Source organism: Chamaea fasciata, unplaced genomic scaffold (genome assembly GCF_029207755.1).
Source record: "Chamaea fasciata isolate MVZ Bird 193981 ecotype frontalis unplaced genomic scaffold, bChaFas1.0.hap1 SCAF_4, whole genome shotgun sequence".
In the NCBI taxonomy this organism is placed as follows: Eukaryota; Metazoa; Chordata; class Aves; order Passeriformes; family Sylviidae; genus Chamaea; species Chamaea fasciata.
The window spans coordinates 78,564,913-78,591,270 of NW_027094089.1; the positions used below are offsets into that span (position 1 = coordinate 78,564,913).

Here is a 26,358-nt window from a genome sequence, read left to right on the forward strand (position 1 = left end):
AAACTGTGAAGTAGGCTGTAGTAATGTCTTTGTATATTCAGGGGTTGAAATACCAAAGCACTGGAGTTGTAGTACTGCTGGTGTTCAACCTGTCCAATGTGCTGGCAACGTGTACTTTGCAAACCCTACCAACTTCAAATCTTTGGCAAATAACGCTATGGGGCCTCCATGGTCTTTGTTTCTTTGTAAATATAAACATTCTTACTGTTTCTGTAGCAATAGGAGGTTATAAACCAAACTTTCACTAGGACTGTTTTCAATAACAAAAAAAAAAAAAAATAAAATTAAAAAAAAAATCTATAGCGCCTTGTATAAAAATCATGGAGACTCCATGACCTGTGGGCATTTTTGTTTACAAGCAGTATGTATATATGTATTAGAGGCAGAACTGTTATTTATCACAAAGTTATATTGTGGGTGATTCTTTCTTAAATAAATATATGTTTTCTGTCATTAAGAAAAATAAGTATTTTAGAGCCATCTTGAGAAGTTTGAAGTGTCAAGCTTCAAATAGGAGTAATCTTCCATGTTTCAGCCTTGTTTTTCTGATCAGCTGGGAGATGAACTGAGAGGCAATGGAAAACCACCTGTCCATGCCAGGGAAAATGCTGGAGTTGAAAGTTTTTGAGCATTCTGCAACTTTTCTATAATGCCCATCATGCTTAATGCTTTGACGAGCAGATGCTCCATTGTTACCGCAGTAAATCCCTCAGCTCATGGATGCTACAGAGAGAAAACCAATGGTTCTAGACTAATACAGGTCAAATGAGGTTTCAACCCCTGGATAACACAGTATTTCTTCAGTTTCACAACAGTATTTTTAATTTTATACTTGTCTATGTTGAGAGACGATCCAATAGTTTCTATAGGCAATGAACGTTAGGTTTCTTTTTTCCCTCTTTCCAGATGAGTTCTGTGTGAATTACTGTAACCGGCTGCGTTTTCTATCACAGATTAATAACTTGTTAACTTTTTGTGTGTCTACAATGAAAATTTATGAATGGAAAACTTCACTGTGTGTTGCTCACTGGGCATATACCTCATGGTACATTGCACAGACGTGTAAGTTGTAAGTTGCACTGCAACATTAAAAAAAGGAACATATTGCTCTTTTTTCAAAGATATTAACTTATTTAAGAGATATAGTCTGTACATTATTAAAAAAAAAAAAAAAAAAGACAAAACAAAACCAAACATTTATTCTTCCTAAATTCAAACAAAGCTTTTGTTTTTGTTTGGGGGGAGGGTGCCGGGGGGGGGAGGCGAGGAAAAAAGTTGTAAACTTCAGTTGTAAATCTGGACTTCAATAAACGAATTATCTGCACTTAGACTGTGTGTCTGTGGGGATTCTGTGTGTTCTGTGGGTGATTCAGGCCGAGTGCGGTGCGGGCTGGAAGGGCATGGCTGTCGACCTGAGGGAGATCCCGGCTGAGGGCGATCTGGGCGCGATCCCTGCCCCACCTTAGGGCGATGTCGGCTGAGAGGGATCTCTGCCCGATTTAGGGCGATCCCGGCTCCGCTGAGGGGGATCCGTCCCTGCTGGCTTTAGGGCGATCCCGTCCCGGCCGACGGGAACACCGCTGCCCGCGTTGGGGCGACGCCGACTGAGGGCGATCCCGGCGGTCCGAGCGCGGTCCCGCCCCGGCCCCTCGGCCCCGCCCGGCGCGGCCCTTCCCGCGCGCCGTACGCGGCGCTGTCCAACATGGCGGCCAAGGTGAGTGTCCGCCCGCCCTGAGGCCGGCGCTGCCCCTCGGCCTCCGCTGCCCCTCGGCCTCCGCTCCCGCCCTTCCGCGGGCTCGGGGCAGCTGCCGCCGCTCCCTGCGGCCCCTCGGGAGCGCCCGGCCCGCCCGCAGCTCCGCCGGTGCTGGGGGAAGGAGCCCCGGGTGCCGCGGAAGCGTGAGTCAGGTGTAGGAGTGGGAGGTCGTGGTGGTGGTGTGGGACTTGAGGGGAAAAGAGCTGGTTCGAGAGGTGGTTAAACTGTGTAGCAGGGAATAAAAGCGATGTTTCTCTTCTGGTTCTTCTCCATGTACTCGCAGCCCCCGAAACACCTTCAACTCGAGGAGTATCGAGATGATAGTTTGGTAGCAACACGATAAAGTGCTAGTGGTGCTGTACATCAGTAAAGCAAGGCTGTTAAAATCATGGTGTTACGAACTAACAGGGTTACAAGTATCTAAAATATCTCTACTTGTAGGAATAATGCAGTGTCTTTAAACAGAAAAACGTGAATGTAAAGATCTAAGCTTCTTCACAAATATTTAGACAGGCTTCCCAGTGTTCGCAGGCAAATCGATGGGCAGGTTTCTCTCACGTGAATCTTCATATTGACTTTTTTAAAGCATTTAAAACGTATGTGTATCTGCAAAGAAAAGGATCATGCCAATGAGGACAGGCAGGGAAATTAAACTACAGCATTTTACTTTAGTTTGTTATGGCAAAAGAAAATGTCTTTGCTGTCTGGCTGGGTGATAAAATATTGAAAATATTCAGTACCTTTAGTGAAGTGACTTTATTTCTTGTGTGTTCTTTACTGTTTACTATGAAAGATTTATTAATAGGAGTTTTATTCTTCTTAAGACTTCACTCTCTGTGGGTCACCATCTGGCAGACCAAGATTAAAACCAAATCTGTGGCGTATCAGTGAGTCGAGGTGAAGTGGAAGAATCTCGTCCACTTGTGTGGGGGTTTTTGGTGCTTGTCATCAGAGATCTAAAAATACATACCTGCATTAGGATGCTGGGTTTGGCCTATAAGCTTCTGGCAGTCATCATGTCTCGTGTAACTTCTGGGAAAAATAAATCAAAAGGATCTGAGGCAGTTTTTGTGATCCACCTCAAGACATCTGAGTGGTAGGAGGAAGTCATAAACCTGTGACTCTTTGTTCTTCGGTTAACATTTTTTCATGGAAAATACGGTATGAGGTAGCTGCTAAATTTTAATCTTATTTTAACCTGGCTAGTGGATTCCTGTTTTGTGATAGAGAACTCATATATTTTTTAATACAAATCCATGCATCAGATTTTTGCATGTACTCTGCTCCTCTGATTCCATTTGTTTTGAGGCAGTTTCTGCCTTCAGGGCAAGTTTCCTGACTCTTCCTCCAATTCTTGAAGCGAGCACACAGAATTTGCAGTTTCAGTGGGAAACAATGTCTTGGGGATTAGCATAAATTAGCTACATGGTTTTATTATGGTTTACTTCGTATTCTGCATCTTTTGTGTGGAAGATAGTGAATTCTTTGTAGTGATGTAGCTTTTTAACTTCTTTTTTTTTAATAGAATCTGTATTTTTGATCATTGATAAGATTCCAACACTTTGAAGCAGGTTGTTTGAAATATAAAGACTTAAAGCCAAAATTATTGAGGTACATTTGACAGTTTTATTATTATATTTTGATTGGTCTTACTCCTTCTACTATTAAGAGGCATAGCTGTAACAATTTTCTGCTAGAGAGCACGTGATGCATTTCTTCAGCAAATAATTGCTGTTCAGACTTCTCATCAAAAATATTGCCATGTCTGTTTGCCTTTGATGTGCCTTTTGTGCCTGGGGAAGGCCAATCCTTCAGGTTACCAGTGTGGCAGGTCAGGAACTTGACAGTGGTGTCACAGGGAATACTTTAGTACTGGCCATTATCCTTTCTTTCTGGTGGTGTTCAGCTCTGTGTCTGTGCAGAATTCATCCCCAGAAATGTCACCTGGCTTTATGGCTTTTGTAGCTGCAGCAATATCCTGAATTCCTCAAAAAGAAGATTTTTATTTTATTTGTAAGTCAGTTATCAGCTGATGTTCTGGAGTCATTCTGCTGGCTGAACATGTAATTCCTGGGTGTTCCACAGCTCCAGCTTGTTGCAGGTGTTTTTCTCTGTGCTTCTTTCCTAGTGTTTGATATAAGATCCTGCCGTTTTTTAATTCTCAGTGACTTCTGGAGAAGTTTTCATAGGTAAAATACTTTTTGGTTTCTGTAGCTAAACAATATATGGTTTTCCTTGTTTAATACATAATGCCTCGTAAGTAACTTTTAATAAAATAATTTCCATAAATTAATACTAGAAACAGCTCAGCTAATTGAGGTCTTTTTAATGCACCTTGTGGTTTGATAAGGAACAAGATAAACAGCTCCATGCAGTGAAGCCTCTTTAGTGTAGTCAAGGTGATGTTGCTTTTTTTTTCACTCTGGTTCTTTGTGATTTCAGTAGAAAAGAGTGAAGCCCTGTTGGGATAACTGTGCCAGTGTAAATGTTAGCTAGTACAGCTGTTTCCTTGGATCTTTAAACATTTATGTGTTTGTCTGCAGGCACCCAAAAGTAAAGCAATTACTGTCAGTCAGGAGCTGGACCACTTTGGTCATTTCCCTGTATAGCTTTGTCTTTTACACTGAGCACAGAATCCATTGTGACTTTTAAAAATATATGTTTGGGTTTGTTTTTTTTTAAGCGAACAATACAACTTTTTCATGCTCTGTCACTTTCAAGTTCAGTTTTCCTTCTAGTTTCTGCTGAAAATTGTCTTTTTCTGGTAGCATCTTGTTCGGAAATGAGCAATCTGAATTATGATATTTTTAAAATAGTTTTTCTTTCATAATTCTTCAAAAATAGAGTTCCTGCATGCTGAGTAAATTACAGCTGAATTTACCCTAACAGGTGATGGAAGCATCAGCGTGGCTGTGAACACAGAATTCTTCCTGCTGGTATTTTAGACATAAAACTGTTGTCAGGGATCTTTAACCTTCCCTGTGCCATTATAATTTGAGGAAATCTTTGCATATAAGTCAGAAGACATTTCTAAAAGGCATAGTGCCTGAAAAAGGTTTTAGAAGTGACTTGTTTAATCCCATATTTGATCAACCCCAAGAGAAATTTTAATTTCAGCATTAAGACTCCCATTTTTCATCTCTCTGTCCCAGGTGGCAAAGCTGGCAACTGTTTCTTCTGGGCTGCCATTTGTATGTATTACTGTGTATGCAGCAGCAAAAGAGGAATACAAAAGTCAGCTGGTGAAGCCCGATAAGGTATGAATCTTCCCTTTTTTGGTCTTTAAAATAATATCTGCAGAACAGCAGCTCTGTCCGTTGAATTATATTACCCAGTAACTAAAATACATAGCAAAGTAATAATTGATAGTAAATAACTGACCACTATTGCTCAAATAAAACACAAAGGGTTACAATACTAAATTAGTAAAGTTTTATCTCATTTTCATTAGTACAGTATTTCAAAAAGTCAGAAAAGGTGAAAATAGAATACTTACTGAAGAGTCCTTTTCTAATGTGCAATTTCTAATAATACACACATCCCTCTTCTAATTAGCAATTCTACTTCTTAGAACCTACACAGGTGTTTCAGTTTTCATTTCTAAAGAGTGGAGTCCCACTTGACTAGAGTCAGTTCGGAACTCTAAAAGTTCATAATTTCACGTGGAGGCTTCGTTTGCCATAATGGGAACACCGAGGGTTTGCAGGCTTGGCAAAACCCCTTCAAATGCAGCAGCTGATGAGAGCAGAGAGCTCTGCCCCTGCCGTTCAGCTGAGCCTTTGTTTGCAGCTCCCCATTTACGGTGCTCCCCCTCTCAAGTCCAAATACATCGAGGAGCAGCCTGGGCCCCTGCAACAGCAGCTCCTGGCGGTGCGGAACACCATCGGCCGCTATTTCGGGTGGTGCCAGGTAAGGGATGCCTGCACCCAACGTTTCCTCTCAGCACTACACTAAACCCCTGAAAAAAACAGGTTACTTCCCCCTGGAGGGTTTTTGTTGTTTTGTTTTGGTTGGGGTTTTTTTGGCAGTTCTTTGCCTTAGCATAAGATAATTTTGGATGGAAAAGCAAGTCCTCCTCCTACATACAGCAGGAGTTGTGTCGGTAAATTCTCGCTGTTGGAACTTGAGGGTGTTTCGGAGTCTGAAATTCCAGGTGCAGTCCACGGAGAAAGGGCTGCTTCCAAAGGGCAGTACCTGGCAAAAGAAGACAAACAGGATGCATCCAATGAATTTGTTGCAAGAGGCTGTTCCTCATGAGTCATCAGAAACACCTCCCAGCTCTGTTACTGCATGCTGCAGGTGGAGAGGGAGCTGTGGTGCCTGTCACTGCTTTTGGACCTGCTGGGAAGCAGCATCTTCACCCTGGCTGTTGGCAGGAGGAGATTTTGTGCTTGTGTTTTGCTTTTTGCAAAAGAAATGTAGAGCCTAATAGTTGAAAAGAAAAAAAAACCTTCAAAATGTATTTTCTGTAAATTATGATTCCGTTGGTCTGTGAAAATGTTGTCAGTGACTGCATGACTGAAATACTCTTGTTAAAAATCTACCAAACTTTTTCATGCTGTTTTGGGTTCCCGACGCTGAGTAACAGTGACCTCTGGTGGTACAAATTCGGTGTTCCTCTTTCAGTTTTCCTGGGAAAGTCTCTAGGGGAAAAATTGTATTTTATAATTGAATTTTGTTATACAGTTGGCATCCAGGTGTTTTCCTACTCTACAGTTCCTGAGATATCAGTTTTGAAAGTGAGGTTACATTAGAGATTTTTTTTTAATTAATTCTCAATGTAAGTTTAAAAAATATAAATACATTTGTCACGATGGTAGATCTCTGCACAGCCTTTCCAGAAGCTCACTGATCTGGTTTGGGTTTTTTAAAGTTACACAGTATTTCTTTGTCTCATTGTGCTGAGGTGTATGTGAACAGCTACTTTTGCTGAGATTTTACTTTCTTGTTTTGTTTTTTCTTTCCTTGTAGAGTGCCTGTGTCTTTGTTAAAAATGGAGTAATGGATTCAATTCAGTTTGGAAAAGGTAGGCAAGTCTATCTCATTTCATCTATATAAACTCTCAGTAAAATCAAAATTTTGGCCTTTATTTCTTAAGTGGGAAATTAAATAAAATGACTGATGCTGAATTGCCCTGCTTCTTTTTTGTCTTTTTTCCCCAATTCTTAGATGCTTATGTTTACCTGAACAACCCCCCCCCAGATTTTCTTCCCAAAGCCGCTGTAGTTACGGTGTCAGGCCTGGCTGGTGTAGTGCTGGCAAGAAAAGGTAGGTTTTACTTGTTTTCAGTATTGGTCCGTGGGGTATGGAGCATGCAACAGTTCTAGTGGTCAGAATGCTCTTCTGAAACACTGGCAAAAGCCTGTGTGACTAAAATAAATCGTTCCTGGTAAATGAAGGGACATTATTGATTGCTCTTAGGAGCTGGCTGGGAGCTGGCAGTGCAGGACTAGACAGACTAATGATACAATTCTTCTCTCATTGTTCATAATACAGGAAAGCCTAGTTTGGGATTATTTCTCTTTCAGAATATCAATGTCTCCTGCATTTAATTGCTACAACTAGTTAGGTTGCATTTCATTTTTGGCTAATTATTCAAAGTATTTGGCTTTGTACAGGTTCTAGATTTAAGAAAATTGCTTATCCCTTGGGACTTACTACTGTAGGATATTCTGTTTGTTACCCAGCTCAGTCAGTGGTCATTGCTAAGGTAAGCTTCTGGTTTTATCTGTGGTCATTTCCAACATGGTGGGACAAGTTTGGATCCTTTAACCCTGGTGCTCCATCTGTTGTGCCAACATTGCCAGCACACTGTTTGCTGATCTGGCTTTGATTTCATTTGGAGTAGATGGATTTAGCATGGAAATGTTTCCTGTGGATTCCTAATAACAATTTAAACATTATTTACAATTTGCTTGATGTAAGGGAAGTATGCACTAGATCTTGAAGAGTAGATGCCTTAATATGGGGTCAAGCATGTTCTCATGCAAACATGATTAATTACATTTGAATAGTCTGTCTTTGTATTTTAAAAGCTGTTGTTAAATTATGTTTTTCTAAAAAATAGGTAACAGGGAAAAAGTTACTTTGTGCGAGTCATCAGACCTATGAGGCTGTGAGGTCACTGTGGGCAGACAAGGAAACTGTCACCAAGGTAGGACTTGGGAAGTAATGATAACTCACACATGGAGAGGAAGCTTAGAAAGTTGTTGACTCTTCTGCTGATGCTGTTCAGGGTTTACTGATGGTGTTAAGCAAGGCACAAACCCCAGTCTGATCTTTTTGTCACTTCAGCGTTTGACTGTTTTTACACTTTCACACCAGTAGATGTTGAGATCCCCTCTAGTCCCACAATGCCTGCAGGGTGCTCAAGAGAAGAATGAGTTTCTGTCAGAGCTCCTTTTTTATCTTGGCTTAAAGGATCCATTTTGATTCAAGTTTGGTCTTAAGCAGTCCCTGAATTTAGACTAAAGACACTCAGGATTACAGTAGGTATGATTGGCTTACTCTTCTACAACCCTTGCAGGAAGTCTGGTTTATTTACCCTGTGATATGAATTGTCCATGACTGATTTATTTCTTCTCTTTGTCCTGTCCTCATTGCAGCCATAGTGAGTAAATGGTCAGTAACCTCTTTATATTGACCTGCTGTATATGGAGAAGTTTATCAGGGTTTTTGACATTCTCTTCCCCACTATAACCTTGTCTTTCAAAGCAAGTTTTCTATCTCTGACATAATTCTTGTTCTCGGAATTTCCTCTAGCTTCTCTGGTTTTTTCTGTTTTTAGGGGATTTTGCGCATGATTTGTATTGTTCTGGTTTTTAAGTGAAGTGGTCAGAATAGGACATAGTAAACAGTTGAGGCTTGCCAGCAGAGAGTAGAGGGCAATATGAGCCTTCTGTAAATCACATATGGAATTTGGGTTAGTAATCCTAGAATTAAACGTAGGTTTTATCCAACCCAAAAGGTTTTTTTCTCAAGTGGAAATTTATAAAACTTTGATGAAAGTAGCACTTCCCAAGTAAAATTGCAGCTTTACACAGCTGCAAATAAATAAAATAAAATATTCAAATAAAATTTCAGTTTCTTAGTTACATTGACATATAGAAGTATTTTGCTTGAAATTTACAGTGCTCATTGGCATGCAGTCCTCACCTTCTATTTCCTCTGAGAAGCACAAATAGAATTCCGAGTTTTGAAAATAAGATTCAGCTAATTGTCATTAAACCGATAGCAAAACAAGAATTTATGTGGTACAGACACCTCTATTAACTTTATTATTTTTCCCTGATTGAAGCCTCTTCCCAAGACACATTATTTCTCATTACTAGGGTGTAACCATGATTCATCTTTCTATCTTCTGCTAACTAGGGGTAGTAAGTGTTTTGTAAATTCTCAGGGATATTTCAGTCTTGTGTAAGGCTAAAAACTCCTTGCCTGGAAATGAACTTGTGGAGTTTTTGGAGGGTCTCAGGTAAAACCACAGCTTCAGTCTAAAGTATATACTCATGACAAATTCCTTTCTACATGAATTTATTCTGATCTGTGGGGTTTCATGCATTTTACTTTTTCCAGCTGAGTCCCTTGTGTGCAGCTGACTAGTTGAATATCATTGTATGATGTCACATCTGAAAATAATTTCATAAAAGATAAGCTCCTGGACTTGAAAGCATTATTCTACAATAATGTATTAAGCATATACCCATGTGCTTTCTTCTATTAATGTTTGATTCACAGCTGCAGCAAGAGTCAAAACCAATTGTGCAGGAAGATGAGAAAAAGAAGGGAATTTCTTGCGCCAAATCTGAGTCTGCTGTTGAGTCAAGATCATTTAACAGAACAGAATCCTCTCCAGTAGAGTGTTGTTCTAATGAAGATCCAGTGCCTTCATCAGGTGAATTAAACATTTCAAGTGTAATCTCAGGGTAACTTGCAAATCCAATTAGTTGACTTAATTTTGCACTTACTCTTGCTCTAAACTGGAGCAGGCTGTCAGTGCATATTATTCTTGAGAGCATATTTTACATGCTGTCATTTAATATATATTTCAGAGCCTCGGGGAGGTCATAATTTTCTCACTGTGGACCCTGTCATAGCATCAGAATTACATATTTGCTGTTCTCTCTCAATAATGTCAGATGTCCACTATTAAGATGAACCAGGTTCTTTTGTAGGCCAAAATAAAGAATAATCCAAATGCAAGACACACAAAAGGGTTTTAATTTGGGTTATAATTAAAAGATTGACGTCTCAAATGGATTTCATTACTTTTAGCCTCTGCTAACAATGCAATGACCCATCGTGGAATGAAAGAGGAGTGTGTAATTGAGAAATGAAACATTGGATTTTATTTTGCTGGGTTTTGTGCAGTGGTTCCTTGTGCATCTTAAGTGGTTGAGATAATCAACTAGATCATGTTACAGCCTGTTTAACAGACAAAAATTTGGTAGTCCAGTTTGTAAGAGGAAACAGTAGAATTACCTATTAAAGGAGATTTTGTTATTAAAACATTTGTTTTAAAATACCATTACCTTTTTAAGCGTAACTTCTGCATTTTATTTGTTACAAGGAAATCACTTGGAATGAAGGAATTGTTACCAGAGATTTTTTTTTCTGGAAAGTAAGCAGAACATACTTGGATGAGGGTTTTAATTTTTTTTTCCTTTATTTTCTCTGGAGTATACATTCACATCTTTGCTCTGCACCTGAATTTTTTTCTGATTTAGTTTGTGGAATGCTTTGATCTGTTTTTACACTTGCTCCAGGCCAAATTGTCTTTACTGGGTTTGTGTTTATAGATCTATCTTTGCTTTCATAGGGGGAATTAGTTCATGTCCGTAATACAGCCAAAAATATCCATGCCCTAAATTAATCTGTGTTGCCAGAGATGTTTATTTTCTCAGTCCAAATGGGGCAAAGCTTTCAGGAGAATGTAACATCCCTTGTAGCTGGAAAAGAAGCAGATCAGGATCAGGAGACAGAGCCCCAGAAAAGCTGCCTTTATGTTCCCCTGGATCCTCTGGAATTGCAGTATCATTAAATATGTCAGCCTGTGCCCTGTCCTTCAGTGAGTGGGCAGGTTTAGTGTTTCACGTGACTCAGTTCGTGGGTTTTGGAAGTTATGAAGTGAAACTAGGTAAGAGTGTTTGTCTTCATTTGGAATTCTTGCCATCTGGCAGCAGCTTCAGGGGACATCTGGCAGGGGTGGTTTTGTGAGCCAGCTCTGCTCCTGGGAGCACTGGGGAAAGAAATGCGGGAGATTTTTTCTCCATGCCTCAAACTTTCCCTTCCTTTCCATGTATTAGGCAAAGCATCACAATTTCTTCTCTCTCCCTGCTGGGTTAGGAAGTGGTGTTGGAGAGGAAGAAGAGGTCCCAATCTCCACTCTCTGCTGTGCTCAGCATTCCAACATGTCCTCATCCTCCTCTATCACTTCTCAACACACTTTGAACTAGAACAGACAGGTTTTGACCTTTTCTAAGTTCTTTTCTGTTTGGTAATATAGAAATTCTCAAAATGTATCACTAAGCTTTTTTCCTTACAGCTCAAGTATATGCATACCTTTTAACCATATTTCTTTACTATCTCTAACAGGAACAGGGAATACATCAAAATTTAAGCCTGATCCAAAACTTGTGGACCATGGTCAGTCCAGCCCAGAAGATGTGGACATGTACAGCACCAGGAGCTAAGCCGAGTCTGCTTTAGAGAATGCAGAATGTTACAGATAAGGGGGAGGGAAGAAGGGAAGGAATAATCTTTACAGTACATATTCTGCGAGGTATAATTTCATCAGAAGTTTTCTTATCTCCAATTTGTATTATTGACTTATATGATTCTGTTTAGTGTTTATTTTGTTCCTGACTCCGTATAAGCAGTGGGGATTCACTCAGTGTCATTAGTGAGATACTGAGAAAACAAGATTTGTCAGTGTCTTCTCCCTGTGAGGTTTCTCTGTGCCAAACTTGCTAATAAATGTCACTTCACAAAGGCTATTTCAGAATGAAAATATATCTCTGCTTTGGCTCAGATATTCATTGATCTGAATGAAGAATGTGAGGGATGGGGTTTGCAGAGGCTTCTTTGTCTTTTGTCTTTCAGCTCTGGAATGAAGTGCAAGTTCCTGCTGGTCTGAGTATCCTTAAAATCTCTATGGTTGTATCATGTGAACAGCATTGTCTTTAAAGCTTGTGTAAGAGAGTCACTTTTTTTCTTTACAAAATAATTTGGTACTGTCTCTTTCACAAAGGTGAATGGAAACAATTCCTTGTCCTGCACACCTCTGCTGTGTTCAAATGTCTGAAGTTGGACAAAAACACACAACTGATCTCTAAACATCCTTTCTAGACTATGCATCAGCTTTCACTTACTTCTAATACTTGGAAGAACTGTGTTCAAATTGTTTAATCCGTGAAACTGATGCTGAATTCATATAAAATCCATTAGAAGTGTTTAGAAAGTTGGAAATCTCTAGTTTCAAGGTTTAAACTGCCGACAGACAGTAAAAATGCAGAAGTAGTAGGCAGCCAACCTTTTCATCCCATAAGTCTGTATGCAATATCTCATTGATTTTGGTAGGATTTATATGAAATACTGTGTTTTCCCATAAGATTGATATTAGAAATTAAGTTTTCTAAGATGAAACTTTCAAACACTACTTTTATCATGGTGTATATCCCTGTACTTCTGTTCATCCTCCATTTCTCTTCATTCTGTTACCTTTCAATTAATGAAAATAAGGGCTTTGCTGTAAAATTGAGGGGAAAGCAAGAGAAATCGTATCAACAGATAGTGTAGATGGAATGCTAAAGCCTGAAATGCTGCTGTTCTCAGCACTGGGATGTGATGGAATATTTGCTCCTGCTCTCCAGAACAAGAAATTTGACAACCTGATTCCTTCTCCAAGGCTGCTAAGGCCTTGCAAAGGCCAAATGACCAGTGAAATACAGGCAGAATTTCTGTTGTGCCTGTGGGATCAGCAAAGTTTTGAAGAGATGCTGCAGGATGGAGTGTGCAGAGGGCACAAATGGTGAATGAGCAAAAGAAGAAAAGCTTTTAGGATGGGTCAGAAACAAATGGATACTTTAAAATCCAAATTTCAGGTGAAGCGTTGGTCTTTGTTACACAAAGTCCAGTGCAAGGTGAAGTCAGAAAATGTGAAGTTTAAAAGAAGAATTCTATTAGTTAAACTTGCCAGCTGACAGGATTTAATGTGTTCTTTTTCTTTAATCATCTCTTAAGGGCTCAGGCAACTGTCAGAATTCAGGCAGCAATCAGAGGATATTAAATCAATCTTCAGAGTGCTCCTGGACATGATACATTTAGTGTTTCATCAAAGAGTGGAGTAGAAAAATTAGATAGCTGGGCTTCATATACCATTTCCAGGGAAACAGAGGAAGACATAAGTGAAAATTGTGAAGAAATTATCGTTTTCAAGTGCATGACTGGATGCCAGATTGTATTATCTGTCTCCCTTTGATAATATTCTGGATAAAAACATAAAGGAAAAGCCATCTGCTCTACTCCTAAATTGTTAAATTCTAACTTTGAGTGGTGTGCTACCTCAGCAAGTCAATAGGAAAGGTAAGATGATGCAGGTTTGCTTGAATTTTGCAGGAGTTTACTGTGGTGAGATTTTTCAAGACATAATGAAAAACTCTGCCCAGGAATTGGTGTCGTGGGAGCAGGGAGAGGAGCTGCCTTGGATCCCTGTTACAGAACCAGCACATCTGCTCTGGGACTTGCCAGGTTTTGAGGGCATTTCCACTCAGATCTGGTGATGCAGGGCAGGGTGTCTGGTCTTCAAATGTCCACTGGCTCTTTGGTTGGGCAGGCAGGAGTCAGGTGTTCCATGCAAGCCCTTCCATTGCAGCCCCTGATCCTGTTCATGCTGTGCATGGCCCTGGTACACAAAGCTGTCCTGGGGCAGGATTTCAGTCTCAAATTGCTCCTTAGGGCAACGCTGGGATACAACTAAACCTCAGAGTTAAACATCTTCTGGCACATAACTTAAAATGAGTGTTCTGCCCACTGTGATGAACAAACAGGATGAGGGATGCAGTTCTGTAGCTCACAGAATGGAGTCCCTGTGCTGTGATTTTTTGGTAGCTGAGAGGAGTGAGCAGCACAGGATTATTCCAGCTCAGGGTTTGCCAGGTGCCTGCCCCATCCATGGAATTGTCTAGGGCCAGGTTGGATGGGGTTTGGAACAACCTGGGCTAGTGGAAGGTGACCCTGCTCATTGCAGGGGTGGAAGAAAATGGGCTGTAAAGTCCCTTCCAACCCACACCAGTCAGTGGTGATGCTATGGCTGCTGATTATTGTCACTTTCTAAATTTAGTATTTTCATCAGCTGAGATTTCTCTTTCTCCTCCAGGCAGGGTAATTTTATGTTTGTTTCATTTTTATCACCAGTTCTTGTTTACTATCCCCACAGTGGGGTTAAAATTAGAAGGTTTTGGTTGTGAAACAGGTATGGCTAAAGAAAACTCTTCCCTAACTGCAGCCAAAGAAAGTGAGAGAAAAGTATGGAAAGTTTTGTATTCTGTCTGGGTGTGTTCTCTGCTTTCAGTTCAGACATCTGAACCTGCAGGGGTTATATAACACTTCACAGCTGACTGCAAGGAGCTGTAGCCATATGTCTGTATTAGTAATTTCTAGTAAAGGTGCTATGCAATGGCTTTAAAAAAGCAAATTCAGATTTATAGGATGCCATGGTTGTGAGTCCTGGGTAACCATGTGCCTGACTTGGGCTCTTGAAGATTTCAGACCCAACAGACAAATCTGTTACAGTGAAAAATGAACATAAAATATGGGAAAAGTTTTATTGTGAGACATGGTTTTATTGATTTATAGTGAAACACTTTGAAATGCCTCTCAAATGTATCCTTAAGAGTCACTTAAGTCTATTTCACAATGCAATAATACAGTAATGTCATAGAAGTAAGAATCTATATTGTAATTTTTACATAAGTTATATATTTGTGAAAAAATCAATGTCTTAAAGAATGGGGTTACATGGTATTTTATAATACAGAAATAGCTTTAATTTAATGCATGGTTTTTATTTATGGTTGATTGTATTCTATATGGAGAGATTTGGAACTTGTTGATATTAATATTTTACTTACATAAAACTGATTGTGATATTTTGTCATATCACTTTTGAAGCACCTGAAAATAAAGGATGATAAGATACTTTTTATTTAAAAGTAAGTTTTTAATTTTGGTTGTTTTCATCTGTAGGAAAATCATCAATTCCTTCTCTTTCAAGTACTTTTTAAGAGTTATTTCTAATGAATAAGTCACACTTGGTTTATTAATGTTGGGGGAAAAACCCCTGAAGTACGGAAACAGTCCTGGAAGAAATCCTTCAAGTAACAGGACAGATCAGTGCTCAGTGGCCTTAATTTTGAGAAGTGCTTCCATTTTCTTCTCTTGGTATTTTTTTCGAAAGAATGGTGTAGTTCAGGACTTGGAAACTAAAGCTTTTATCCATGCTGGAGAAGTGGCACTGTTCAAGAAGGAAGCAGGTGGTAAATGTGTTTGTCTCAGTGTGACTGTGCCAGTCTTCCAGATAAAGTAATGTGCCAAGCAAGGGTCATAAATTATGTAATCCAAGGTGTAACCTAAAGAGTGAATTACTCGAAAGGAGGAAAATTGTGTGAATGAGTAATGGGGCTAGTTTAATGGCAGATTGTCACTGTGATTATTGAACAGCTTGGGAAATACTGGAAAGGTATTGGAATGCAGCAGTGTTGTTATCTTGTAGTGAAAGTTTGGAGTATTTCAGTGAAATCCTGAAAACATATTTTAAATCCAAAAAGAAAGTGGGATCCTATGAAGTCAATACTTTTTAAAAAGCAAAATCAGTAGGTACTGGATTATGTGTGGTTTTTATTTTAAAGTGCAGGATTCCCAGAAGCCAAGCTCATCTATGTGCTGATGGCTGCAGCCAAGAAAGGCTGTGACTGAAGCCATTCTAGAAGTCAGGGTATCTTTCTTCCTACCCCTGATATGCTTTTGTTGTGGACCCGAGCCAGAGAACAAATCCCAGTGAAACCCTGGGTTCACTGTGGGCAAACATCCCCGTTCAAGGTGCAGTTAGTCCTTTGTCCTTTTGTTTACAGACATAGGAGGTGGATTTTGCTGCAACAACTGGAGGAAATTCCATTGCTGTAACCAGGGAATAGGTGTAAACTGAGCCTGACATGGTTTCAAGCCTTGGTAACCTTTTCTGGGCTTTATTTGTAGCAGTCCCGATAACAGGGGTTGGGGAATCTGTAGCTTGTGCTGGGTTTGTTACTATCAGGACCCCTGCAATGCTGCAGGAGGAGAGACTGGTCTCCACAGCCGTCATGAGCCAGATATGAAATTAATTAAGATTAAAGATCATGAGCAGTTCCATCTTCCACCATTAATTTTGGTCAGTAACTTTAGTTTACTTCTATGTCTCTCACTGAAGAAATTGAATGAGCCTGGATGTCGTTATAGAATGTATAACTTGGCACTTGATTCTGCTGAGTTCCAGAAACTTGTACAATGAAAGGAGGAAATGGGTGTGTTGTGGAATACAAAGCTCTCAGCTGTTCAGGTCTGCTGGCACTGGGTTTATCTGCTGTTACCCAGATGGGCACTGAAAACACAAACCAACTCTCAGCCTCTGCAGCCCTTCCTGAGGCCAGGTCCAAACCCGCTGCACCCAAGGAATGCCAATGATGTCTCAAAGTCAAGAGTTTGGGGTTGCAACCTGCCTCATTAAAACATCTCACCCAAGGGAAAACTGCCCAGTGCATTTCCGCATCCTTGAATGAAATCTGACAGCTCCAGGTAAGGGTGTTTATCAGCCAACTTGAGACTCCCACTGAACAGCTGGGAGCTGGAGCCAGGGGGGAATTCCCTGGCAGCCAGAAGAATGGAGCAACTGCAGGAATTGCTTCTTCACACTTCTGCCTTGCATCTGAAGAAGGATCATGCAATTTCTTTCACTGAGGTAAATATTAATTTCTTTGTTCTGGTCTGTTGTAAAGCAATCTTCCAGCAGGACTGAGAATCTCTTATCTACTGCTGTAATATTAAGTGCTGTTGGGCTTTAGCCAAAGCAGTATTCTTTCAAGAATTTGCTAGGCATTGATTTTTAGAGATCATTATTTATCCTGTGAAAAGCAAAGGTTAAAGTTTAGCTTTTGCTGTTAATGTAGCTGTGGTTAGCATGTTTACATAAGCAGCCAGCTCCTGTCAAATTAGGAAATCCACGCTGGGATTTTATCAGTTATGCATTAGTTTTGAACACTATGCTAAGAACAATGCATGTGAACAATGAACTTCTGCTTCAATGCAGCTAAACTCCACAAAGTTTGGGTGTAACCTGGGTAGTGTTTGGGGTGATCACAGAGTCAGGATCTTGTGCAGTGAATGTTGAGAATTTTTAAGGACTATTTAAATAATAAAGGAGCATGATGAGAGGGGGGTGTGCTAAGGTGTGAGTTTCTGTCATCACTCATCCTTGCCAGATGGGTATTTTCTATTCTTCTCTCAGAAAAATGAAAAATTAATCAACAAAACTTAATGGGAGATGCATCCAATTACAGGATTCCCTCCTTCCCATCTCATCCCTCTTAGATGGCCTCAGGACCATCCTTTAAAAACAATGTCTGTTCTAGGGAATTGTCTGCAAATACAGTCCAAGTTTGATATCTGTAAAAGGTAACATGAGGCTAAAAGGAGAAGAGAGAAGTGCTCCTGACAGATACCTAAAGTGTGTTGAAATTTAGGTCATTAAATGAATACCTCACATCTGATCTCAAAAATTAAGAAATAGCAAGATTAATGAGATATTTTTATGGAACTACCTGGTTTCATAAAGGAAAACGCGCTGGGTGAGTTATCAGGAAGTTGTATCAGTTTTAAGTTAATTAGTAATTCTTTATAGAGAGGGATGCTGTAAAACAAGCTCAAAATCCACAATCCACAGCAGCAGAAAGGAAAGTTCATACTGCTGCTGACAAAGTCTGGAAGAAAAGGTCTTTTTCCCCTGTTGCCTTTAGGATGTCCTTTCTGGAAGTTCTGCTGTGTGTCCTGGTGCTGGGCAGCCCCTTGCTGAGTGACGCTTCACAACGTAAGATCTGCTGGAATTCTGCTTTGTGGCTTGTCAGAGCAGGGATGTGGCCGTGTCCACTCCACTGGGGACTGCTGGGGGGCATTGCAGTCCCTCTGGGGGGATTGCTGCTTGGGAGTTCTCCTTAGGCTTTAGGCTGGGTTTATTTTAAACAACAGCAAAACAATGCAAATGTGAAAACCTTGGTGAGACAGCTGCTGTCCTGTGTTTGGCATCACAGGGAAGAGGTTACAACCATGTGATTTTCATCTGATACTCAGTGTCTTGGTGAGTTAGGATAATTTTGAGTCAGTCTCTGGATTTCAGAAGGGTATTTTTAAATTACCTAAATGGTTTGGTTCTTTTTCTGTGGGGGAAAAAAAAAAAAAAAAACAACAAACAAACGAACCCACTTGGTATATGGCTTTAAAAAATCATGCACTTTTTTATAGCAAGTGTTCTTAGACTTTTTTTGTTACTAGCAGGGAGAAAATCATCAATAATTAAGAACATGACAACCAGAATGCACTGATAGAAAAGTTATTTTAAGTGAGAACCTAAGTAATGGAATTCTCTCAGGTTCTGCTAGAGTAGACCAGTATTGGCCTGCAATTATTTTATGGGAAGATTTCCCACATATTTTATTGATATATTTATTTATTTTATCATCACTGTTCTGTACCTGATAGCTACCAGTTACTTGTAATTGGGTATCCCTAAGCTGATAGTGGTGTAAAATATCTGCAGTTACTATTTTTCTAATAAGAGTTTTGGGTTGTGATCTGAGCAATTTTTTTATTGAAAAAAAATTGCTAAACTTTCATTCACATTAAAAAAAAAAAAAACAACCCAAAAAACAACAACTTACCACCTGAAGGCTAACCAGGCATTTATGTAAACCACAGCATTTTGAAGGGCTTAGCAGTGAGTTCCTTTACCACATAGAATATTAGAGCATTGATATCAAAGGGCACATACTCCCTCTCCCAGCAGAATCACAACTGGTGGTTTTCTGCTGCCTTAGTATTTTTTGCATCATTGCTAAAAGAATTGTAATTGTGTTACTGATCAGAGGGGTAGCTAAAAACATTGCTTATCTCATAGATGAACCGTGCCAAATGCTGCCTGGAATTTTTCATTGTTCTGTACTTTATAGCCATAACACATGACCTGTAGTCAGGTGTTATTGGAAAGTGTTTCAGTGCTGACGCCCTCTTTGGAGGAGAGCACGCAGTGTTATGGAAATGGATTGGTAGAAGCCAATATAGAAACTATAATAATTTGGATTTATCTCTGATAAGCAGCAAATGTTGGATTAGATGGACTTGGACAGTGGAAAGTAAAGAGGCTCCCATCTCTTTTTGCAATGCAGACTGTTCCCAGCACAGTTCCTCTGGCTAATAACACATCAGTCAGGGGTTTGTTCCTGGTGGGAAAGTCTTACAATGGCAATGACATTAAAGCTGGTCCAGCAGTTGCCTGCTGGGCTCGGAAGGGTCTGCTCAGAGATCTCAGCCAGTTCTGACTCTGGCTTCATTCCAAACGTGGATCCTCTCACTGGGAACAGTTGTGTACAATTATATTTGGCTCTGTTGGCAGTTTGGGGGCTTGTTTGTGTGTTCAGGTTGGTGCCTGGCATTGAGTCCGAGTCCTGAGCAGGAGAGGAACAGGTAGCAATGGATGTAGGGTGGGGTGCTGGCATTTGATGGCTGATTCAGGCTGCTGAGGGAGTTATTTTTAGCCAGCCAAATACCTGTGAAATACTGTAAACATTCAGATTCTGGAACATAATTTACAGCCCAGTATTTACACAGCAAAAGAGATAGAGGAGAACCAGCACTAATGCAAACCAGATCCTTTTGTAGGCTAAACCAAGGAATAATCCCATTGTAAAACACACAAAAAGGTTCTAATTTGGATTATAACTGGAAGGTGGGAATCTGATTAATCTCATTACTTTTAGTCTTTGCTAACAATCCAGAGATGATCTGTAGTGGAATTCAGGCACAACCACACTTAAAATTGTGAGATAAAAATCAAAACAGCACAAGCCATAAAACTTGGAAGATGGGTACACATTCCGGGTAAAGTAATCTAGGCAGGTAAATTTTAATTTCTCAAACAGCTTCAAAGTTTTCAAGGGACAAGTTACTGGAAAGTATGATTTAGTATTATCTACAGAGTATATATGATGCTTAAATTTCTGGTGTAATTAGCAATACAGCCCACTGACAGTATGTTACTGTATAATTGCATTAAATACATTTGTTCTAATTCACAGCCAACTGCACTGGAGTTGCAGACTTTGAGAACTGTCTGGGTAATACAGATGAATTCTGTCCTAAAGATATTTCTTGTCAGTGTAAAAATGAAGAACCTTTTTGCAGGTAGTATGTGGGCTTGCTTTGTTTGTTTAAATATGCACTATGTAAATGTCAAACATATTCTAAATAATGAACTAAATTTAGACCCTGCAAAGTGATCCATGAAAATAAATGTTGATCTTCATTCACAATCTGCATAAGTTTATAACTCTCGTACAAAGCATCAAATCTGGGATCTGGGCATAGCGTTTTCTTTTTAAAAATATGTGTGGGCCATGTCATTCTTAATGTACGTAATCACTGTAATTCTTAAATTTTACATGCTCTCTGTTCTCTCTCAAGCTATTTACTTGAGAACTGAATTAGCTGTGTAATTGCAAGTTCATTTTTTTCTCAGGTTGATCAAACCTTCTTCTGAGTTTAAAAAAAACCCAGAAATCTTAATGTTCTATTGTCCATTACGTAGTTGGGTGATTTTTTTTCCTTTTAAAAAATCAGTGGCATAATGACAGCCAGAAACATGGGGTTTCACTTCCACTCAGCAGCTCTGCCACGCTGACAGCAGACAAAGACATCTTTGACCTGAGCCAGGCCACAGCTTGGGTGTTGCACCCTGTTCCCAGCAAAGCTTCTTATCTTGGGCTCCTGAAATGCCAACTTGGACTTGGTTACTCAGAGCCTGTCAAAGTGCTTTTGCATCAAATCTGAAAACAGATGAGTGTAACTAAGATAAAAAACACCTTTAAACAAGCAGGAAAAACAGTGTATCTCTTAGCCCCTGCAGTGCTGAATAATAGATAATTACATAGCAAAATATTATACTTTTTTTTTTGTATTGCTTACTTTTGCATTAAAATGCTGTCGCTAAAAGTGAATATTTTTATTTGCAGATGTAATTACTACAGAGTGGGTTGGCAGGAGTACTGGTACATGGGCCCCAAATGTAACCACCTTTGGAGCACTCTGGATTTCATATTAGTGGCTACTCTTCCTGGAGTGGCACTGGTTATCATAGTGGTTGTAACATTTTCTGTTGTCTACTGCTTGAAAATGAAAAAAGTTGGGTAAGTGACTCTGGGTGCACTTATAAGGAGTTTTGTACTCAAAACAGAAGTACAGCAAAAGGAGTCTGATATTCTGGTTAATTTTTAACCTCTGGATGTTTAAAAGCACAAGGTTGCCACACTGCCAAAATACTATTTATACAATTTAAAATTAACTCAAAGCATCTTACCTGAGCATTCAGCACTTGCTCAGCATTTTACCACTGCATGCAGAACTTCACTCTAAGTCATTGGTTTTCTTTAGGGCTCACCAGGCAAGCTTTAAAGATTGATAGGTACATTTACTACTTAAATTCAACACTACCAAATGTCTATTTCTGATTTATTTGCTCTTAAGGACTGGCTTTTTTTCCACAGGTTAAAAAAAAAACCAAACAAACAAAGGAGTAAGACTGATAACCGTTGACAAGAGGCTTGGAGTCTAAACACCATTCCTCCCACTCTCGGGTCTCAGATATTGGCAATTTGAGCTGCTTTTTGCTTTCAACACTTTTTCCCAGTGACACCTCTCCCAAGTACACAGACAGTATGGGTTTTTTCTTCTGTCACTGAGCCCCAGTAGTGTGTCACTGGTACTTGCTCTGACATAGAAAAGCTGTAATAATACCCAGCTCTTGTACAGCCATTGCCACAGGACATCTAAAGCTCTGACATGGCTGTTGAACCAATCTGCAGCACACAAAACATCTGTCAAGACCCCCACCGTTGCTAGTGCTCTAAATTCCCATTTTTCCCCCCCAGGAAGGAGCCAAAGCCTCCATCGAGTGGAGCACAGCAGAACCCTGCATTCAGTGCTGACACAGCTGCCAGCCTGGGGCATGAGCACCAACAGCCAGCTGGGGTACGAGATGGCTGAGGGGGGCACGGCACAGCCCCCAGGCCTTGGTGATTCAGCACTACGGGATGGGAAGAGGAAAAAAAAAAAGGAAAAAAAAAGGGAATTTGAGTTTAAAGTCTCCTTAGCATTTGATTTCCAAGATCAGCTTAATGCAAGAAGGTGAAACTTGTCATCACGCATAAAGTGAAACTAATTTGCATAGGAGAAAACAAAGAACTAGGGATTATTTTTACAGGATGTTCAAATATGTCTATTTTTGGCCAGTTAGAAGATCAGCTTTAAAAAGAGATCATGCTCTGCTGTGCCAGTTTTCTCCATTAGGCAAGATGTAGTCAAGATCATGGGTTGAACTAGTGGGTATCAAGAGAAAAGATGGATAAATACCATTAAAAACCAATATAAAGTAAAAAGAATCGCTGAAAGGGAGTATCTGGTTGTGTTTGTGTTAATTTCCTCATTTGGTACCTCAAGGGATAATTTTACATATTAAGAACACATAGTGTGTGAGAAGGCTGTCTGAGAAAAGGGAGAAAATAATCTAGTCTGCTACGTTATTTTCTGCTAAATCCATCTGTAGAGTATCAATAGCTCGGCAATGCAGCAGGTCTGAGCCTGCCTTTACCAGGAGATGGTGCTATTCAATTTTTAACTTATTCGGAATTTAGTCCTGCTGATGCTGTTGTGCCCTAGGTGTGAATCAGACCCAATCCTGCGTTTGGTAGGGAAGAAAACCACTTGTAAAAGGAATCTTTTTGGGTCAGGACTTAGGGCTTTCTCACACCCCAGACTGAGAATTGTAGCCCGGACAAGTAAAAAACTGGTTTATACCTTTTAACATATTGTACCTGGGGAGCTGGTTATTCTAATTTGTTGTCATTTTGCTCTGTATAACCACCTGATCCCCTACACACAGGATGCCTGGGTTGGACAAATTCCAAAAGTTGTACTGAAAAGACAAGATTTTAATGATGCCCCAATCCCAAATGAAAGGCAGAATTACAGGTATGCTGCTATTTTTTGTCTTTTGTGCTCATTCTCACTTTATACCTTGGTTTGGAGACTCAGAATGACTTTGCAGCTTTGCCAGTGGCACAGCAAGCAACATAGGTCCAGTAAATGGCAAAGCTTTTGACTGGATTATTCACATACAAATCCTAAAATACTGCTTTATCCACAGGCTTCTCTGGTTTTCCTCTAATCCCAGAGGCATTCGTTACATTACTGTTTAGAAACAGCTCCCTGCTTGTGCTTCCTCACTTGAATCCCCCTCAGCACACAGCCAACTGCTGCAGCTCTTACTGCAACTTCTGCAGAGAACTTGTTTGCCAGGGTGCAGCTCAGTGAGAGCACAAGTCTCCTCACACGTAGCAGGGTTCTGCTGCAGAGACAGGCTGGAACTTGCTGATGTTTCAGTCCCTCAAGGAGGTCTGGTTTTTTTCAATATAAATGTTGGAAGTGTTGAAGGTGAATTTAAAACATTTTGAAAATAATTGTAGGAATATAGAAAACTAGATACTGTGGCATTGTTTGTTGTGAAGAGAAAATAAAAGCTTAAAGAGAATGTTGCTTCTATAAATTCAGTCCTCTCTGCAGGATGAGGGTGTGACAGTAAAATGAACTTAAAAGACCTTTTAGATGTTATTGCCTCAGTGCCATGCATGCAGTAGTAAGCTATAATATTTTTGTATTTCAGTTTAAACTAACCCTTTGTGCAATTTGCAGTATATTATAAGGTTTTAATAACCTTTTTCTCCTTTGCATAGTCCCATATATGCTCAGCCTCTAAGGACAGCAGATCCAGCATCAGATTATTTCCCTCAGTCCCGATCCCAGCAGGATGAGTTTGGCTATCCCAGGAAGGATTTGCCTTATCCAGTTTATCCAGAGGCAAGACAGTACCGGGTATGTATCAATTACATCCCTCTGCGTATTAATTACATATTCTGCATATTAATTATATCATCCATCCCAGTACTGAATACAAATCATCACTAAATTGATAGTGTTTGTCACTAAGTAAAGATGTGAGCTAACGGAAAGCCTACAGCCCCCTTTCACTGTGCAGGTGTTTTCTTCAGGAATGTTACAGACCCTGCTGAAATGTTTTTAAATATTTCCAAAGCTGTCTCAGTTTGTGTGCACACAGTGGTAATGCTTTCAGTTATTTACATGAAAATCATCTTCCAAAGCTCTTAGTGAGTGCACACGCAGAAGCGGCACATACTAAGAAGAGAAATATATAAAAATACAGTTTGATTACAGATTATTTTAATAGCAAGCATACTGGGGAGTTTGTGTCATGCTACTGATTTAATTCTAATCTCTTTACAGAGATATTAAGAACAAATGCTTCCTATATCAGAAATGTCTTTGAATGCTGCGTGGTCATGGGACAATCCAGGTGCTGAGAGAGCAGCGATACCCTGGTGGGACACAGAGGAAATTGCCAAACTTCTTAGAGAGCACTAAGTTATTGCAAAGGGAAGGTACAGAGGATAATTGTAAAAGAAAACCTGATGTGACATGACATTAACATCTGATTTATTTACTGTGTAATTGGTGACAGCTGCGTGTGAATCCCTGATCCTGCAGTGTACAACAGTCTGGCCCTGGCAGTGTGGTACAAACACAGACAAGGACTTGGCTCTCTGTCCCAAGATTTATCAAATGCTTACAGACTCATTCTCTTGTCCCTTGTCTTTTTTATTTTGTCTTCCTTCTGTGTTGAACCTAACATCTGGAATGGTTTGCTTTTAAAACTGCCCTGCCTTGCTTTATAACTTCTTTTGTAAATGAGGAAAATAAATGAAGTTGTGGAAGATTGCTGCTAGCTTGCCACTAAGTAACAAATTAAAAAGACTGAAGACTGGGATTTATTTCCCATTTACCAAAAAGTCTGAAGCACATTATATTTTGATTTATGTTAAATGATTTTCCTTAGGTAATATGTGAAACTATATGACAAAACCAGAATCGTAAGGATTTTAGAAAGGTTTTTTTGATATTTGCTGTTCCCTTAATGTAACAAAAATGCAAAGTAGGCACGTTTCCCTGGGTTTACTTCTACTGTTGCAAATTCTGTCAGAAATAAAAGAAATTAGTCTGGTTCCCTCTCTTATCTTCAGAAACACACAGAAACAGTGTTAGCACATCTGTTTAGAGCCCTGACTATCAGTTTAAACCATTCAGACTGCAGAAATTCAGATCCAAAAGTGTCAGAGAGTTGTGTCAGTGAATTGCTTTTTTCTGTCACTTCTCAGCCTTGGGTGGTGCCACAATCTGACAAACTGTGTTAGTTGTTGACCTCAATCCAGCTCTGTTGTACCAACCTCAGGGTGACCACAGAATGTGAGTGTTCAATTTACATTCCACCACTGCTGGGAAAAGGAGTAGGAGGAACTGATAAAGGCAGTGCTGTCAATACCCATGGTGCTGGCAAGAGCAGAGCTGGCTAGACTGAGTCTCTCTCACCACTTCCCCCAGTGTTCAGTTTTGTCATTACCTTTTCCAGGTATTTTCCCCTTCATTCCTTAATTGCATTGGGCAGTTTGAAATTATTTTGTCATAAGAATGTCTGTCTCTTGCTAGAGCTAGACGAAAGGACTGGAATGTCCTTCCTACTGAATTTACTTTGGTCTGTTATGTGGCTTTACTCTCTGAAACAAACCAAAACCAAAATCAAAACAAATTTTTAAAAAAAAATTAAAAAAAAAAAAAAAAAAAAGGGAAGGAGGGTCAAGTTCTCTGCTGAGGAGGTGAAAGTCCAGGAGGATGAATCTTTTGAGAATTAGAGAAGCTCCACGTCTCTCTTGACCTGAGGAGCCTGGAACTGGGCACAGCACTCCAGCTGTGGTCAGCAGGGTCACCTGGGGATGCCCCATCTCAGGATGTCCACCTTGGGCGCCCAGCCTGTGTTGGCCCAACTCCCAGACTCCAGGTGACTCTACCCTCTAAACCCCCCGATGGGGAACCCTTGCACTCCCTCAGGTAGCTCTGAGCAATCCTCTCTCAGCATCCCAGGGGTTTGGGTCACATTTTCCAGGAATCCGCTTCTGCCTTTCCTTGGAAACACAGCTCTGGCTTTGGATTCCTCTGAGGAACAGAAGACACGGAGCAGGCACCAAGCATTGCCCAAGTCCTCCTTTGCTCAGATTTGTACAGCAGGCTTTTAATTTTGTGACAAAGAGTAATGCAAAGTATCCAAAATATGCTACGCTTGTTATGAGAAGGTTCATGTCTGTATCTCAACTGCTTTTACGTATTAAAAAAATGGTTCAACTTTG

At 40.0% G+C, this 26,358-nt stretch overlaps 2 protein-coding genes across 3 annotated transcripts; both read left to right on the forward strand.

Moving 5' to 3' along the window:
• The first annotated feature begins 1,669 nt into the window (after positions 1-1,669).
• On the forward strand, positions 1,670-11,748 carry APOOL (apolipoprotein O like). 2 transcript variants are annotated; one of them, XM_066182180.1, is made up of 9 exons: positions 1,670-1,714; positions 4,906-5,010; positions 5,543-5,662; positions 6,725-6,779; positions 6,923-7,021; positions 7,372-7,463; positions 7,821-7,907; positions 9,491-9,647; positions 11,348-11,748. In XM_066182180.1, exons 1-9 carry the CDS (start codon positions 1,703-1,705, stop codon positions 11,443-11,445), a joined length of 825 nt encoding a protein of 274 aa, XP_066038277.1. In that variant the 5' UTR covers positions 1,670-1,702; the 3' UTR covers positions 11,446-11,748. The 2 variants fall into 2 exon arrangements, with proteins under 2 accessions (XP_066038277.1, XP_066038278.1); XM_066182181.1 differs by lacking the exon at positions 5,543-5,662.
• A 4,868-nt stretch (positions 11,749-16,616) lies between these two features.
• On the forward strand, positions 16,617-26,340 carry LOC136289006 (uncharacterized). Its single transcript, XM_066182474.1, has 8 exons — positions 16,617-16,745; positions 17,800-17,870; positions 20,131-20,236; positions 21,064-21,237; positions 21,979-22,078; positions 22,989-23,077; positions 23,839-23,977; positions 24,407-26,340. The coding sequence occupies exons 1-8, from the start codon at positions 16,726-16,728 to the stop codon at positions 24,413-24,415; spliced, it is 708 nt and encodes a 235-aa protein (XP_066038571.1). The 5' UTR covers positions 16,617-16,725; the 3' UTR covers positions 24,416-26,340.
• Positions 26,341-26,358: the final 18 nt, after the last annotated feature.

Bases quoted from the DNA above. Each gene is read 5' to 3' on its own strand.
- LOC136289006 (XM_066182474.1), top strand. From the start codon at position 16,726: ATGCAATTTCTTTCACTGAG. The intron at 20,237-21,063 runs GTAGTATGTGGG...TTTTATTTGCAG, and splicing joins AATGAAGAACCTTTTTGCAG to ATGTAATTACTACAGAGTGG. The intron at 21,238-21,978 runs GTAAGTGACTCT...TTTCCCCCCCAG, and splicing joins TTGAAAATGAAAAAAGTTGG to GAAGGAGCCAAAGCCTCCAT.
- APOOL (XM_066182180.1), top strand. The intron at 7,022-7,371 runs GTAGGTTTTACT...GGCTTTGTACAG, and splicing joins TGTAGTGCTGGCAAGAAAAG to GTTCTAGATTTAAGAAAATT. The intron at 9,648-11,347 runs GTGAATTAAACA...TATCTCTAACAG, and splicing joins AGATCCAGTGCCTTCATCAG to GAACAGGGAATACATCAAAA.